This window comes from Oncorhynchus nerka, linkage group LG20 (assembly GCF_034236695.1).
Source record: "Oncorhynchus nerka isolate Pitt River linkage group LG20, Oner_Uvic_2.0, whole genome shotgun sequence".
Classification (NCBI taxonomy): domain Eukaryota; kingdom Metazoa; phylum Chordata; class Actinopteri; order Salmoniformes; family Salmonidae; genus Oncorhynchus; species Oncorhynchus nerka.
The window spans coordinates 21,992,253-22,006,145 of NC_088415.1; the positions used below are offsets into that span (position 1 = coordinate 21,992,253).

General features: G+C 41.6%; 1 protein-coding gene across 6 annotated transcripts; it reads left to right on the plus strand.

Moving 5' to 3' along the window:
- The first annotated feature begins 8,505 nt into the window (after positions 1-8,505).
- LOC115102055 (receptor-type tyrosine-protein phosphatase V-like) lies at positions 8,506-13,715 on the plus strand. 6 transcript variants are annotated; one of them, XM_029621591.2, is made up of 11 exons: positions 8,506-8,660; positions 9,233-9,402; positions 9,684-9,783; positions 10,119-10,209; positions 10,393-10,469; positions 10,552-10,686; positions 11,010-11,132; positions 11,327-11,487; positions 11,905-12,040; positions 12,468-12,535; positions 12,684-13,715. In XM_029621591.2, the coding sequence occupies exons 2-11, from the start codon at positions 9,398-9,400 to the stop codon at positions 12,931-12,933; spliced, it is 1,146 nt and encodes a 381-aa protein (XP_029477451.1). In that variant the 5' UTR covers positions 8,506-8,660; positions 9,233-9,397; the 3' UTR covers positions 12,934-13,715. The 6 variants fall into 6 exon arrangements, 5 of the variants coding, with proteins under 5 accessions (XP_029477451.1, XP_029477454.1, XP_029477453.1 ...); XM_029621594.2 differs by having other exon boundaries at positions 12,468-12,560; positions 12,684-12,770; XM_029621593.2 differs by having other exon boundaries at positions 12,468-12,560; positions 12,681-12,766.
- The last annotated feature ends 178 nt before the right edge of the window (positions 13,716-13,893 follow it).

The window sequence follows — 13,893 nt, forward strand, 5'->3', positions numbered from 1 at the left end:
ATTAGTGTCTCCCCCACGATCAAACCGAAAAAAGAAAAAAAAAATGAAACGCAGCCTAACGTGATCAGAAATCTCAACTAGCAAGCAAATCGCAGCAATGAAGATTTGAGTGCGTGCGCGTTCAAGCGAAGGGGGGAATTCTGTCGGGGGGAGATTTTTGGCACAACGCCTGTAAACGCGGTCATCACTAGTTACAACAGTCACAAAGTCATAAACCCTGTCTATTTCAAATTATCTTATTAAAGTCTGATCTGATTTTAAACCTAACATTAACCACACTGCTATACTTATGCCTAACCCTAAAACTTAAATTAAGACCTCCAAAAAATAAATCATACACCTAGACGTTGTGGCTTTGGTAACTAGTGGAAACCAGCAAACACTGTCCAATGATGGACAGAAGATGGCGATATTTGATTTCACACTCGTCTTCTGGGCAAGACACGCCTCCGCTGAATTGTTGCAATTGGCTGCTGGTCGTTAGGTTCGAGTCGTGTGAGCGGTTTTGACTACGGTGCCGAGACATATTTTACCTCGAGCGCTTTGTTTTGACTAAAGTGAAGCGAAATAAAAGAGCAAAACTGCGACAGTTACGCCAGATTGTATCCCGGGCAGCTGTTGAAGATGGCGAACTCAGATAGGATCAAGAAAAGGTAATAATTGATGATGTATCCTCAGATATACAGTGCCAGTCAAACGTTTGCACACACCTACTCATTCAAGAGTTTTGCTTTATTTTTACTATTTCCTACATTGTAGAAAAATAGTGAATACATCAAAACAATGAAATAACACATATGGAATCATGTAGTAGCCAAAAAAGTGTTAAACAAATCAAAATATATTTTATATTTGAGATTCTTCAAAGTAGCCACCCTTTGCATTGATGACAGCTTTGCACACTTGGCATTCTCTCAACCAGCTTTGAGGTAGTCACCTGGAATGTATTTCAATTAACAGGTGTGCCTTGGTTAAAAGTTAATTTGTGGAATTTCTTTCCTTTATAATGTGTTTGAGCCAATCAGTTGTGTTGTGACAAGGTAGGAGTGGTATACAGAATATAGCCCTATTTGGTAAAAGACCAAGTCCATATTATGGCAAGAACAGCTCAAATAAGCAAAGAGAAACGACAGTCCATCATTACTTTTAAGGCATGAAGCACAGTCAATCTAGAACATTTCAAGAACTTTGAAAGTTTCTTCATGTGCAGTCGAAAAAACCATCAAGCGCTATGATGAAACTGGCTCTCATGAGGACTGCCACAGGAAAGGTTGTACTACTGTTTTTTACTCATTGGACCACACGTGCACAGTACTTCAGTTTAGCATATGCCTTATGGGTTACAAAGGATGTTTGAATGCATGTACAATTCATTTAATTTTGGTTCATTTCCTGACAGGGGTTTGGGCATTATCTTGGTATGTGTATATAATAATAATAATAATAATTCATTATGTTTAATGTACATTCATTTTATGCATCAAATTATCCTTTAATTTAATCTTGTGTTCAACTTTGCAGGTATCAGCACTTCAAGAACGACCTGGAAAAGCTCTACTACCGCAGAGAATATTGTGCCCTGTGCTACTGAAAAACCATGCCAGTGAGAGGAAATGGCACTAACAACTTTGCAGAATCGGCCAAGAGGATCTTAAAGGATAAAATTCTGCCTGGAACAAATGCTTATAACGTCCCCCAGCTCTTTGATTTCTTGACCACTCGTCTGTCAGCTTACTATGAAGCCAAAGCGGCTTATTTATTTATTTATTTATTTTTTATTTCACCTTTATTTAACCAGGTAGGCTAGTTGAGAACAAGTTCTCATTTGCAACTGCGACCTGGCCAAGATAAAGCATAGTAGTGTGAACAGACAACACAGAGTTACACATGGAGTAAACAATTAACAAGTCAATAACACAGTAGAAAAAAAAGAGAGTCTATATACATTGTGTGCAAAAGGCATGAGGAGGTAGGCGAATAATTACAATTTTGCAGATTAACACTGGTGATAAATGATCAGATGGTCATGTACAGGTAGAGATATTGGTGTGCAAAAGAGCAGAAAAGTAAATAAATAAAAACAGTATGGGGATGAGGTAGGTAAAAATGGGTGGGCTATTTACCGATAGACTATGTACAGCTGCAGCGATCGGTTAGCTGCTCAGATAGCAGATGTTTGTGAGGGAGATAAAAGTCTCCAACTTCAGCGATTTTTGCAATTCGTTCCAGTCACAGGCAGCAGAGAACTGGAACGAAAGGCGGCCAAATGAGGTGTTGGCTTTAGGGATGATCAGTGAGATACACCTGCTGGAGCGCGTGCTATGGGTGGGTGTTGCCATCGTGACCAGTGAACTGAGATAAGGCGGAGCTTTACCTAGCATGGACTTGTAGATGACCTGGAGCCAGTGGGTCTCTTAGACATGTGTGCGTACATTTTATGTATGGGTGGTCTATTCACAGATCAATGACATGCACTTTGAAGTGAAGCGCTCGTCCTCTCCTGGCCAGATCTACATAGTGGACATGTATATGGAGATGTGCAATTGTCTAATGGGATAAAAAGGTGATCCATGCAAGCACCAGACTGCCATTATCATCCATCACCAGTGCCAGAGCAGCAGCTTCTTGCCACTAACATCTGAAATGAGAGCAAAAATGTTGCATATAGGCACAAATTAAAATGTTGTAAATCAAAAATATATATTTTTTTAATCAGTTGAGATTTATTGTGTAAGACATCCCTTCAAAAATGTGATGCATGTTTGGCCGATGTGGCAGGGTGAACTGCGCTAAGAGATCCAGTGCCATCCAGTGAGCCTCCATGCACACAGTGCCTCAAATCTCAGCGCAACCAAACATCGGTCGCACACAGGAAGGACAGGTTGGGTGGACGACAGATCCGGCTGCAGGACGAACCACAAAAACATCATGTTGAGATTACATACACTTTTTTAATGTAATCGTTGTTCAGGAGTTGTCTGTATTGTCAAACTTGTTTTCACAAGGTGAAAGACAAACCCGACTCCACAGAAAATACCCGTTGCAACTGACCAATGCTACACATCTACCAGAAGCTCACATAATGGTTTATTTAGGGACAGAACTGAGCCAGGGATTCCAGTTTTGGTGTAAATATTTCACTTCACAGCCTTAAGTATTTATTTAATTATTAATGTAACATTGTACAGTTGATTGATCCAAATAATGAATGTACAGTATGTATTTAATTATTATTGTGTGATTACAGTAGATTGATCCAATTACTATTTTGAATGTCAATGTTTTGTCAGAGTTTGATGGAATAAAATAATTAAATCTGTTTGTTTCATGAGTGCCATTGATCTTTCAGATAAGTCAATAAATGGCTATGGTATGCTTATTGTAAGACGCAGACATTGAGTCTGTCGGTGGTGATAAAAATAAATGAGTCTGCCTGTCCCCTCAGTTCATTAGTAGTCTGTCTCTCTACTAGCTAGCAAGCTATCACGGTGTGCGTGGAACCCTGCCTGGTGCGCCCTTCAGCTGACAAATCAGGAGGATTCTTGAGACTAAGGACCTTAATAAGCCAATCGCAGCACTTCAGTGGGGCGTGTCTTGCCCAGAAGATGAGTGGGAAATCAAATCACATCACGGCGTGGTGAAATCACATTTTGATGTTACCCACTTGTTTTATAGTGGTGCACCCCAGATAAGTCACAAATCAGACAAATGGGGGAAAAAACAAGCTTGTTTAAAACTAAATTTTTTCATCAATGAATGCATGTCAGTTGATGATGCGGACTTGATGATAAATAGAGTTGAGTTATGTAAAGGGAATATGTTTGTGAAACTATAACTGAAACGTAGTTAGGAAAAAATATTATGTTTATGAGGCAGAAGTATAAGAGACCGTATGTACACCTTTAACAACCTGGACATCTAGATATCAGACACTACAATAATCAAGCGAAGGAGGAGAAAGACAGTCAGGTGCAGCAGAAGGAGGAAATGGTGGAAAGTAAGCCAGAAAACAATAAAAAGTCAGGGTAAGTGCGCATTAATAAAAGAGGTTGTGTGTGTTCACAGATTGAGAGAACGATGAGTATTTACTGTTGAAGTAGGAAGTTTACATACACCTTAGCCAAATACATTTAAACTCAGTTTTTCACAATTCCTGACATTTAATCCTAGTAAAAATTCCCTGTTTTAGGTCAGTTAGGATCACCACTTTATTTAAGAATAATAGTAGATAGAATGATTGTTTTATTTCAGCTTTAATTTATTTCATCACATTCCCAGTGGGTCAGAAGTTTACATACACTCAATTAGTATTTGGTAGCATTGCCTTTAAATTGTTTAACTTGGGTCAAACATTTTGGGTAGCCTTCCACAAGCTTCCTACAATAAGTTGGGTGAATTTTGGCACATTCCTCCTGACAGAGCTGGTGTAACTGAGTCAGGTTTGTAGGCCTCCTTGCTCGAACATGCTTTTTCAGTTCTGCCCACAAATTTTCTATGGGATTGAGGTCAGGGCGTTGTGATGGCCACTCCAATACCTTGGCTTTGTTGTCCTTAAGCCATTTTGCCACAACTTTGGCAGTGTGCTTGGGGTCATTGTCCATATGGAAGAACCATTTGCGACCAAGCTTTAACTTGCTGACTGATGTCTTGAGATGTTGCTTCAATATATCCACATAATATTCCTATCTCATGATGCCATCTATTTTGTGAAGTGCACCAGTCCCTCTTGCAGCGAAGCACCCCCACAACATGATGCTGCCACCCCCGTGCATCACGGTTGGGAGGGTGTTCTTCGGCTTGCAAGCCTCCCCCTTTTTCCTCCAAACATAACGATGGTCATTATGGCCAAACAGTTCTATATTTGTTTCATCAGACCAAAGAATATTTCTCCTAGAAGTACAATCTTCGTCCTCATGTGCAGTTGCAAACCATAAGTCTGGCTTTTTTACGGCGGTTTTGGAGTAGTGGCTTCTTCTTTGCTGAGCGGCCTGTCAGGTTATGTCGATATAGGACTCGTTTTACTGTGGATATAGATACTTTGTACTTGTTTCCTCCAGCATCTTCACAAGGTCCTTTGTTGTTGTTCTGGGATTGATTTGCACTTTTTGCACCAAAGTACGTTCATCTCTAGGAGACAGAACGCGTCTCCTTCCTGAGCGGTATGATGGCTGCGTGGTCCCATGGTGTTTATACTTGCGTACAATTGTTTGTACAGATGAATGTGATACCTTCAGGCGTTTGGAAATTGCTCCCAAGGATGAAGTAGACTTGTGGAGGTCTACACAATTTTTGCCGAAGTCTTGGCTGATTTCTTTTCATTTTCCCATGATGTCAAGCAAAGAGGCAGTTTGAAGGTAGGCCTTGAAATACATCCACAGGTACACCTCCAATTGACACAAATTATGTCAATTAGCCTATCAGAAGCTTCTAAAGCCATGACATAATTTTCTGTTTAAAGGCACAGTCAACTTTGTGTATGTACATTTCTGACCCACTGGAATTGTGAGACAGTGAAGTAATCTGTCCGTAAACAGTTGTTGGATTAATTACTAGTGTCATGCACAAAGTAGATGTCCTAACCGACTTGCCAAAACTATAGTTATAGTTATAGTTATATAGATATAGTTTGATATCTAGAAATGTGTGGAGTGGTTGAAAAACGTGTTGTAATGACTCCAACCTAAGTGTATGTAAACTTCCGACTTCAACTGTATATGCATGCGTGACTGTAAATCGCTTTGGATAAAAACGTCTGCTAAAGGACATATATTATCTTCTGGGCAGGTTGGGAGGATGGCCCTTTCCCCAGAGGACCTCTACTTTTCCTCACTGCCCTTAATGCTCTCTAGGCAGTGGAACACAAGTGTTGTTATGAGTCAACCTGTTGCAACATGTAACAACAAACACACTGTGAGCTCTTACTGTAGATCATTTGTCTGATGATGCAATGTTGTGTAATAAATGGTTATTAATCTGATTATTAATCAGTGTGTTTCTTTGACATTGTTGGCACTGTTGAATCTACCTATTTGACTTCATTTGTAACTGAGGCTGGAAGAACATAAGCATTCACAGGTCACAGTTGTAAATGAGAACTTGTTCACAACTGGCCTACCTGGTTAAATAAAGGTGAAGAAAAAAAAACACCTCACAAAGTCTAGATTTTTGTGCACAGCACTTACTATACTATGATGCAATAGGGGAGATACTTTTGTATATATAGTGTATGTGGACACCCCTTCAAATGAGTGGATTTGGCTATTTTAGCCACACCTAATGCTGACAGGTGTATATAAATCGAGCACACGGTCATGCAATCTCCATAGACAAACATTGGCAATGGAATGGCCTTACTGAAGAGCTCAGTGACTTTCAATGTGGCACCATCCTAGGATGCCACCTTTCCAACAAGTCAGTTTGTCACATTTCTGCACTGCTAGAGCTGCCCCGGTCAACTGTAAGTGCTGATATTGTGAAGTGGAAAGTCTAGGAGCAACAACAGCTCAGCTGCGAAGTGATAGGCCAAGCTCACAGAACGGGACCGCCGAGTACTGTAACGCATAAAACTTGTCTGTCCTCAGTTGTAACACTCACTACCGAGTTCCAAACTGCCTCTGGAGGCAACATCAGCGCAATAACTGTTCGTCAGGAGCTTCATAAAATGTGATTCCATGTCCAAGCAGCTGCACACAAGCCTAAGATCACAATGCACAATGCCAAGTGTCGACTGGAGAGGTGTAAAGCTCGCTGCTATTGGACCCTAGAGCAGTGGAAACACGTTCTCTGGTGTGATGAACCACTCTTCACCATCTGTCAATCTGACAGACGAATCTCGGTTTGGTGGATGCCAGGAGAACACTACCTGCCCCAATGCATAGTGCCAACTGTAAAGTTTGGTGGAGGAGGAATAATGGTATGGGGCTGTGTTTCATGGTTCGGGCTAGGCCACTTAGTTCCAGTGTAAGGAAATCTTAACGGTACACCATACATTTTAGATGATTCTGTGTTTCCAACTTTGTGGCAATAGTTTGGGAAAGGCCCTTTCCTGTTTAAGCATGATAATGCCCATGTGAACAAAGCAAGGTCCAAACAGAAAAGGATTGTCAAAATCGGTGTGGAAGAACTTGACTGGCCTGCACAGAGCCCTGACCTCAACCCCATTGAACACCTTTGGGATAAATTGGAATGCCGACTGCGAGCCAGGCCTAATTGTCCAACATCAGTTCCCGACCTCACTAATGCACTTGTAGTTGAATGGAAGCAAGTCCCCGCAGCAATGTTCCAACATCTAGTGGAAAGCCTTCCCAGAAGAGTGGAGGCTGTTAAAGCAGCAAAGGGGGGACCAACTCCATATTAATGCCCATGATTTTGGAATGAGATGTTCGACAAGCAGTTGTTCCATATACTTTTGGTAATGCAGTGTACCTGCTGACATTCACCACTGACATTTTACCATCTTCAGTTTGTTCAATTTGAGACATTCAAGATTCCTGTTAACACTGGTAACTACTGACATATCAAACACAAATCAATAACATTTATCTTGAATGCTTTTGATTGTATTGGACATCCTTGTCAAACCATGAGGAAATAGGTCATTGCAATAATCCTAGGTATACCGGTAACTCAATACCTCCGCAAGGCTGTGGCTTGTATGACCTTTTGCTCTTTTTCTCGTGATCCATTATAAGCTCGAGGTTGGAAGAGCACGGGTTATAAGCAGAAACCACCAACAAACCTTGGGGAAATTATCATTAGGCACTCATTGGGGTGGCAGCGTAGCCTAGTGGTTAGAGCGTTGGACTAGTAATCGAAAGGTTGCACGATCGAATCCTCGAGCTGACAAGGTACAAATATGTCCTTCTACCCCCTGTTCCTAGGCCATCATTGTAAATAAGAATTTGTTCTTAACTGACTTGCCTAGTTAAATAAAGATACAATTATAAATGTCTTAATTGTATCTAGTCATGCCATGGTCACTTTCTCTGCTAGAATGAGATGCACAATTGAAAATCATTGGGATGCTGTAACCTTGACTACCTAGAATTTGGATTTCTAGAATGAATGCTAATTCTATGGACTAATGACCCTCTCCTTCTATTCATGGTCTCAATAAACAATGTTCCCCATATGAAAATAAAATGAACTGCATTTCACAGCAGCAATACATAATGTCTTTCTTGTAAGAATTCGTAGAAGTTGTTTTAATATTTGTATAAGTGATATAAGTATATAATTAATAAGAACATTGCTAAGACCAGTGGTATCTCTTTTTCAAGTCTACTATGTAGGAGTGGTAAAGACAGGTTACCTAGCAGGATTTGAAGTATTATTACATTTTATAGGTACCATTCATGAGCAACGAGTGGGATTAAATGTGGCAGTATTACAATACATTGTCTTAAAGAATATCAAATAAACACATTATCCACAGCCACATACCTTCCTTAAGTATTTGTTTCTTTCTCTCCACCCCTTTAGTCTCTGTCTCAACCCACCCCTCTCTCCCTGCCACTTTCAGAGAGAGAGCGAGAGAGAAAGAAAATGTGGTGGTTTGGATAACTGGGGCAAGGTAACTTGACAAGATAGGACACATCGAAGGGAAGGGAGCCACCGGTTGCTCTCTAAACTCTTTCTCACTTAAAGGAACACTTACAAAGGTAATAGTAAAATAAGAAATAATACGTTGGTGTTGCTCACCCCTTCTGGGCTGTACACTTGTTTTGTGTTGTAGACCTGTTGGTGTAGGTTTTTCTAGTGTTCTCAGGTTGGTGATGAATGCGTCTTTTGTTTGTGTCAGACAGTGTTCAACAGAAAATGTTTTGGGTGCTAGCAGTTGATTCTGCAACCTTATTCTGTAGGCTATATTTGACTTTGTTCTATAGTGTTAATTATATTTTTTTAAATGGTGTAATATGAGACATTCTTACTGCCTTTTGAGCTCCTTGAACAAATTCAAACCATCTTGTGTAAGAATGTTAGGCTTCCGGTGCCGCCCAACATTTGTTTCCTATATTAATGCACATCTGTATATTTGTATGTTTTTATGAAAGTATTTATTGTGTGTTTGTGTTTGGTGTGACATGGTCTTTTTGGTGAGCCAAATTCCTCTAACTAGCGAGGGAAGGGTCAGTAACTTCAGTTTAGTTCTACATTCAAGTTACACTTTTTTGACCATTTTGACCAAGGCATAGTAATCACAGAGGCTTTGCTATTTCTTCTACATGATCAGTGATGCAGAAGCCTCTCATCCAGGATTGGGCACTGCAATCATCTGGTCTGTTGTTCTACAACTACCCAACGAAACCCCACAAGTCTGAACCCCTCTACGCTACATACTCCTGTTATTGGTTACCACAGGAAGCTTAAAGCCTAATCTCTGCACCTGTAACAAAACATGAGGTGAGGAACTTTGAATGTCATTGAGCGACTGGATTGAATAACTTGAGTCTTTGTTGAAATGGTATTGAAGAGAAAAGTAACTATTGATTGGCTGATTGAATGCTGTTAGAACTGTTTTAGCCTATTGTTGCTTCCTCAAGTCTAATGGAATGATGGCATTAAGAACATTCTGGGTGTAGTCACTTGGAAAAATGCCACTGAGTAAAATTGGAGCTCAATTTAAAGAGTTGTTTAAAGAGTGTTGTTGATTGACTGAGTATTGTTGCCATATTTCCATATAGGGTACGGGTGTTCTCACGGGAACATATACTACAGGAATTCCATCTGCGCTGTCAATCACTCGCTGCCAAGGACAACAGTGGTTTCTGGCAGAAGTTTGAGGTAAACCAATCTCAACCAGTCTTCTATTGAGTAATACCCTGGCTCTGTAATCCAGAAGTGTTTCCAAACTCCAGTATCCCCAACACACATTTTTGTTATAGCCCCAGACAAGCAAACCTGAATCAACTTGTTAAGTAATCATCAAGCCCTCAATGAGTTGAATCAGGTGAGTTTGTCCAAGGTTACAACAAAAATGTGTACTGTTGGGGGTCCTGGAGGACTGGAGTTGAGAAACATCAGACTATTGAGCCTTGGAGACTTTGTGCAGTGTCTGCTGTGGCAGTAAAGTCCCACTTTCATAGTGTCCCTTCAGTTGCTGTTTTTTCATTGTTCAGGAGCTGAATGATGTTGGTAAAGAGTTCACTACCAGGGCTGGAAACCTGGAGGCCAACAGAGAGAAGAACAGATACCCCTACATACTGCCTTGTGAGTATTATGGTACATACCATATCAGGGCACCACCACATGCTACCTCTGAGTAATAGTTTATTACCATGATAATATGACCTGCTGTATCTAAGCACATAAACATTATCTTCACATCTATCCCATGTGTGGTAATGCTTCCCATTTTCTGATCACTTTGATTAATGGTCCCTGTGGTTTCAGATGACCACAGTCGAGTGAGGCTGTCCCTGCTAGACTCCCAGCTACACTCAGATTATATCAACGCTAGTTATGTCCCTGTGAGTACTCTGTCTGTCTGTCGCTGTATGTCTGTCTGTCTATTCATTCATCAAGTCTGCGGTCTGTCTGTCTGCTCCTCAGGGTGGATGTACGGAGCGAGACTTCATTTGTACTCAGGGTCCTTTGCGCAGCACTATCGCTGACTTCTGGAGGATGGTATGGGAGCAGAACGTTAGGATCATCGTCATGGTGACCGCCCTGAAACAGAAGGACATGGTGAGTGAGGGATTTGATGGTGATGGGACACTGAACAATTCTCAAATGTATTAAACGTTCATGGATAACATGTTGACTACATTCACAGCATCAAGTTTGACCCGTAAACTTGCATAGTTCTTCTGGTTTTATATTGCCCTCGTTGCCACCCATGAAGTTATGGAAAAGTCTTCGTAAGCATATTCTTGCCCCTGTTGATGTGGGTGCTGCACAGAGTTGGTGTATCTACCATGAATTTGTCATAGTGTCACATTTCCTGCTGTGCACACAGTAGTGTCTATACTTTTTATTAGTTAGACAACGTGTTGACCGTGTTTCTCCAGGTGCTGTGTGATGAGTACTGGCCAATGGAGCAAGGGACGGTGTCGTACGGAGCGGTCCAGGTTACCACAGTGTCTCGTAAACGGCGTCCAGATTATTTCATCACCACCATTCACTTACGACAGGTGAGGCCTAGGTCCTGTCATTTCCTAGTTGTCCTATTTTATTGTAACAAAGACTATTAGTTTCAGCCACTGGTCAACAGATGTAGACTATTTCCAAGATGAATTGTGTGTCTGAGTGGTACAGATAGTGAGTTTGTCTGGTGTGTGTGGTTGTTCTGGTAGTGTGGTTGTGCTGATAGTGTGTGTCGTTTCAGCACGGTTTTCCCGTAGAGAGGACAGTAACACACTACTACTATGCTGCCTGGCCAGACCAGGGTGTACCCAACGACCTCTCCTCTCTCTGTGCTTTCACTGAGTATGTGAGGCAGCATCTGGACACTCTACCCCTTCTGGGGCCTGCAGTGGTGCACTGCAGGTATGACCTCTCACCTCTGACCCAAACTCACCTAGCTTGCAAACTGTCTCACACTTTTTGTTTTCTGTGTCATTATTTATGAACCTCTACTTAGATTTTTGGCCTTGATATTTCTGTGACAGAAACATTAATAAAATGTTACATTTGCAAGTATACAGTGTGCAGCACTGTCTTTTTTTGTTTATTAACTGAAAATAGTTGAATGCCAGAGTCACATTTCCATCACTGTAAAACATTTAAATCATAGTCATTGTGTTGGTGGTGGTTCCTTAATATTTGCAGATATCTATGTGTATGAATCTCAGTTGAGACAATATCTCTATATAAAGTATGTGTGCCGATTACACCTCTTTTAAATGCTGTTTGTATCTCTCTGTGCCAATTACACCTCTTAAATGCTGCTGGCATCTCTCTCAGTGCAGGTGTGGGGCGGTCTGGGACGTTTGTCGCTCTGCTATGGCTGATGCAGCTGTGTGTGCGTGGCATCATGCCTGATGTTAGAGCCGCCGTGGAGGACCTGAGACGGCACAGAGTCATGATGGTCCAGAACCTGGTCAGTCCACAACTACTGAGAATATTGATGATTAGCTGAATAAGTTGTGTTGGGATATAAACACAAATGTGCACCCCCATAGATAGAAACCCTGCCCCAGGACAGTGATTCATTAGGATCCTTGTTACACATCATCAATAGATAACTGAAGGCTTGGAGACAAACTTCTTTTGATGCTGCATTGAAAGTAGTTTGTCTCTAGCCTCCCCATGTATTAAGTTGTGATAATGGTTCCTGATGACCTACTAGTACAATGTGAGGCTATATAACCCTTCAGAAAAGGATAGGGCAGCTGAAGGCTCCTCTCTGCTGGCAAGTTAGTCTAAGACCCCCCCAGGTCAAGAGCTCAGCTTGTCACAATGTTCATGTCATCTTCATTAGCTGCAGAATGTTCTCAGTGTTGTGTTCCCTCACTGCATGTACCCAGGAGCAGTATATACTGGTTCATCAGTGTCTAATGCACTGGCTGAGTGGAGGGAGTGTGGGACCGCTAAGGTGAGAACACAAAGCAAACACTCAGGTATTATCTTTTTTGAAAATGTTAATGTTTCAGATGGTAACAATGTCTATTGAAACAGACAGTATCATATTACACTGTGCTATTTGATTCAGCTGGCTATCAAAACTCTCAATATCTCAGCAGAGTACAGAGTCATGCTGGCCCTGCTCATGTTGATCGGGGGAAGGATCACCCCCTCACCACCTCAGGGCGATCAGGTCAGGGAAACTCATCGAGGGGGAGGCGCAGGCGGGAACAGGAACAGCACACACCCCATCCAGTCCAAACCCAACCACAAACCCAGAGCTCCGTGCAACAGCTGCTCAACCCTAGGAACTTGCTAAGAAGACTGCTGCCCCCCTCTATGCATATTAATCCACAAAAACACACTTGACTAATCGCACAAATGCACACACCCAACACCTTAATCCGCATTTACACACCAATCTATAGCCACACCCTCATCTTCACTCAGTCACACACCTGGAGGGGCTAACTCCGTCTGAACAAACAATAGTACACACAAACATGTATCTACAAGTGAAACCACACATCCAAACTTTGCCAAGTGGGAATGGGCTGATGTATTCCTCTCCAACACACCTGGGGTTGAGGGAAGATGTCCCGACCTAGGGACTACTGTAAATTGTGTGATTACATATAACAAGGCCTTTGACTGAGTGGGAAGGGGACTTGCCCCTATGAGATGACTGTGTGTGTGTGTGACAAAACACACAAAGGAGGCAGCCGCAACAACGGATCCATCTACTTCCTGGATCAGTCCGACAGACATACGGAGGAACATGCCGCTCCGGTTGAACCTGTTCCTCCAGACTGGATTAACAACCATGAAGAACTAAGGCCTGAGGTAATGGGGGAGATATGTACTTGATCACAAATGGTGCTGAGACGCATCTATTCTCATGAATGCCTGACTGCAAAACCAAGATTGTCCCTATGTATAAGGTTGCAGCAATGTTGAAATGCATTTAAAAAGCATAGTAGTGTGCTGGAACAAGATTTGTACGTTGTATGACGTAGTACAACATTGTTACATGTGTCTCTCACTGCTTGTTTATCTTCTCGGTGAAAAACAGCCTCTACCACAATTTAGACCCTTGATTTACATTAGGAAAATTATATGAAAAACATTAAACTACTTTGTGCAGAAACTAAGCACTATTGTTCACGTTATCTCCAGAGAAAAACACAAACACGTGGTGAATCACTGCACAAAAGGTAATGTTTGAAAATCGCAGAGGCACTGTCATAACAAAGTAGACCTTAAATATAGAAAATAAACAGAACAGTGGATGAAAACCCACATCTGTTTCATTCATCATGAACAGTACAC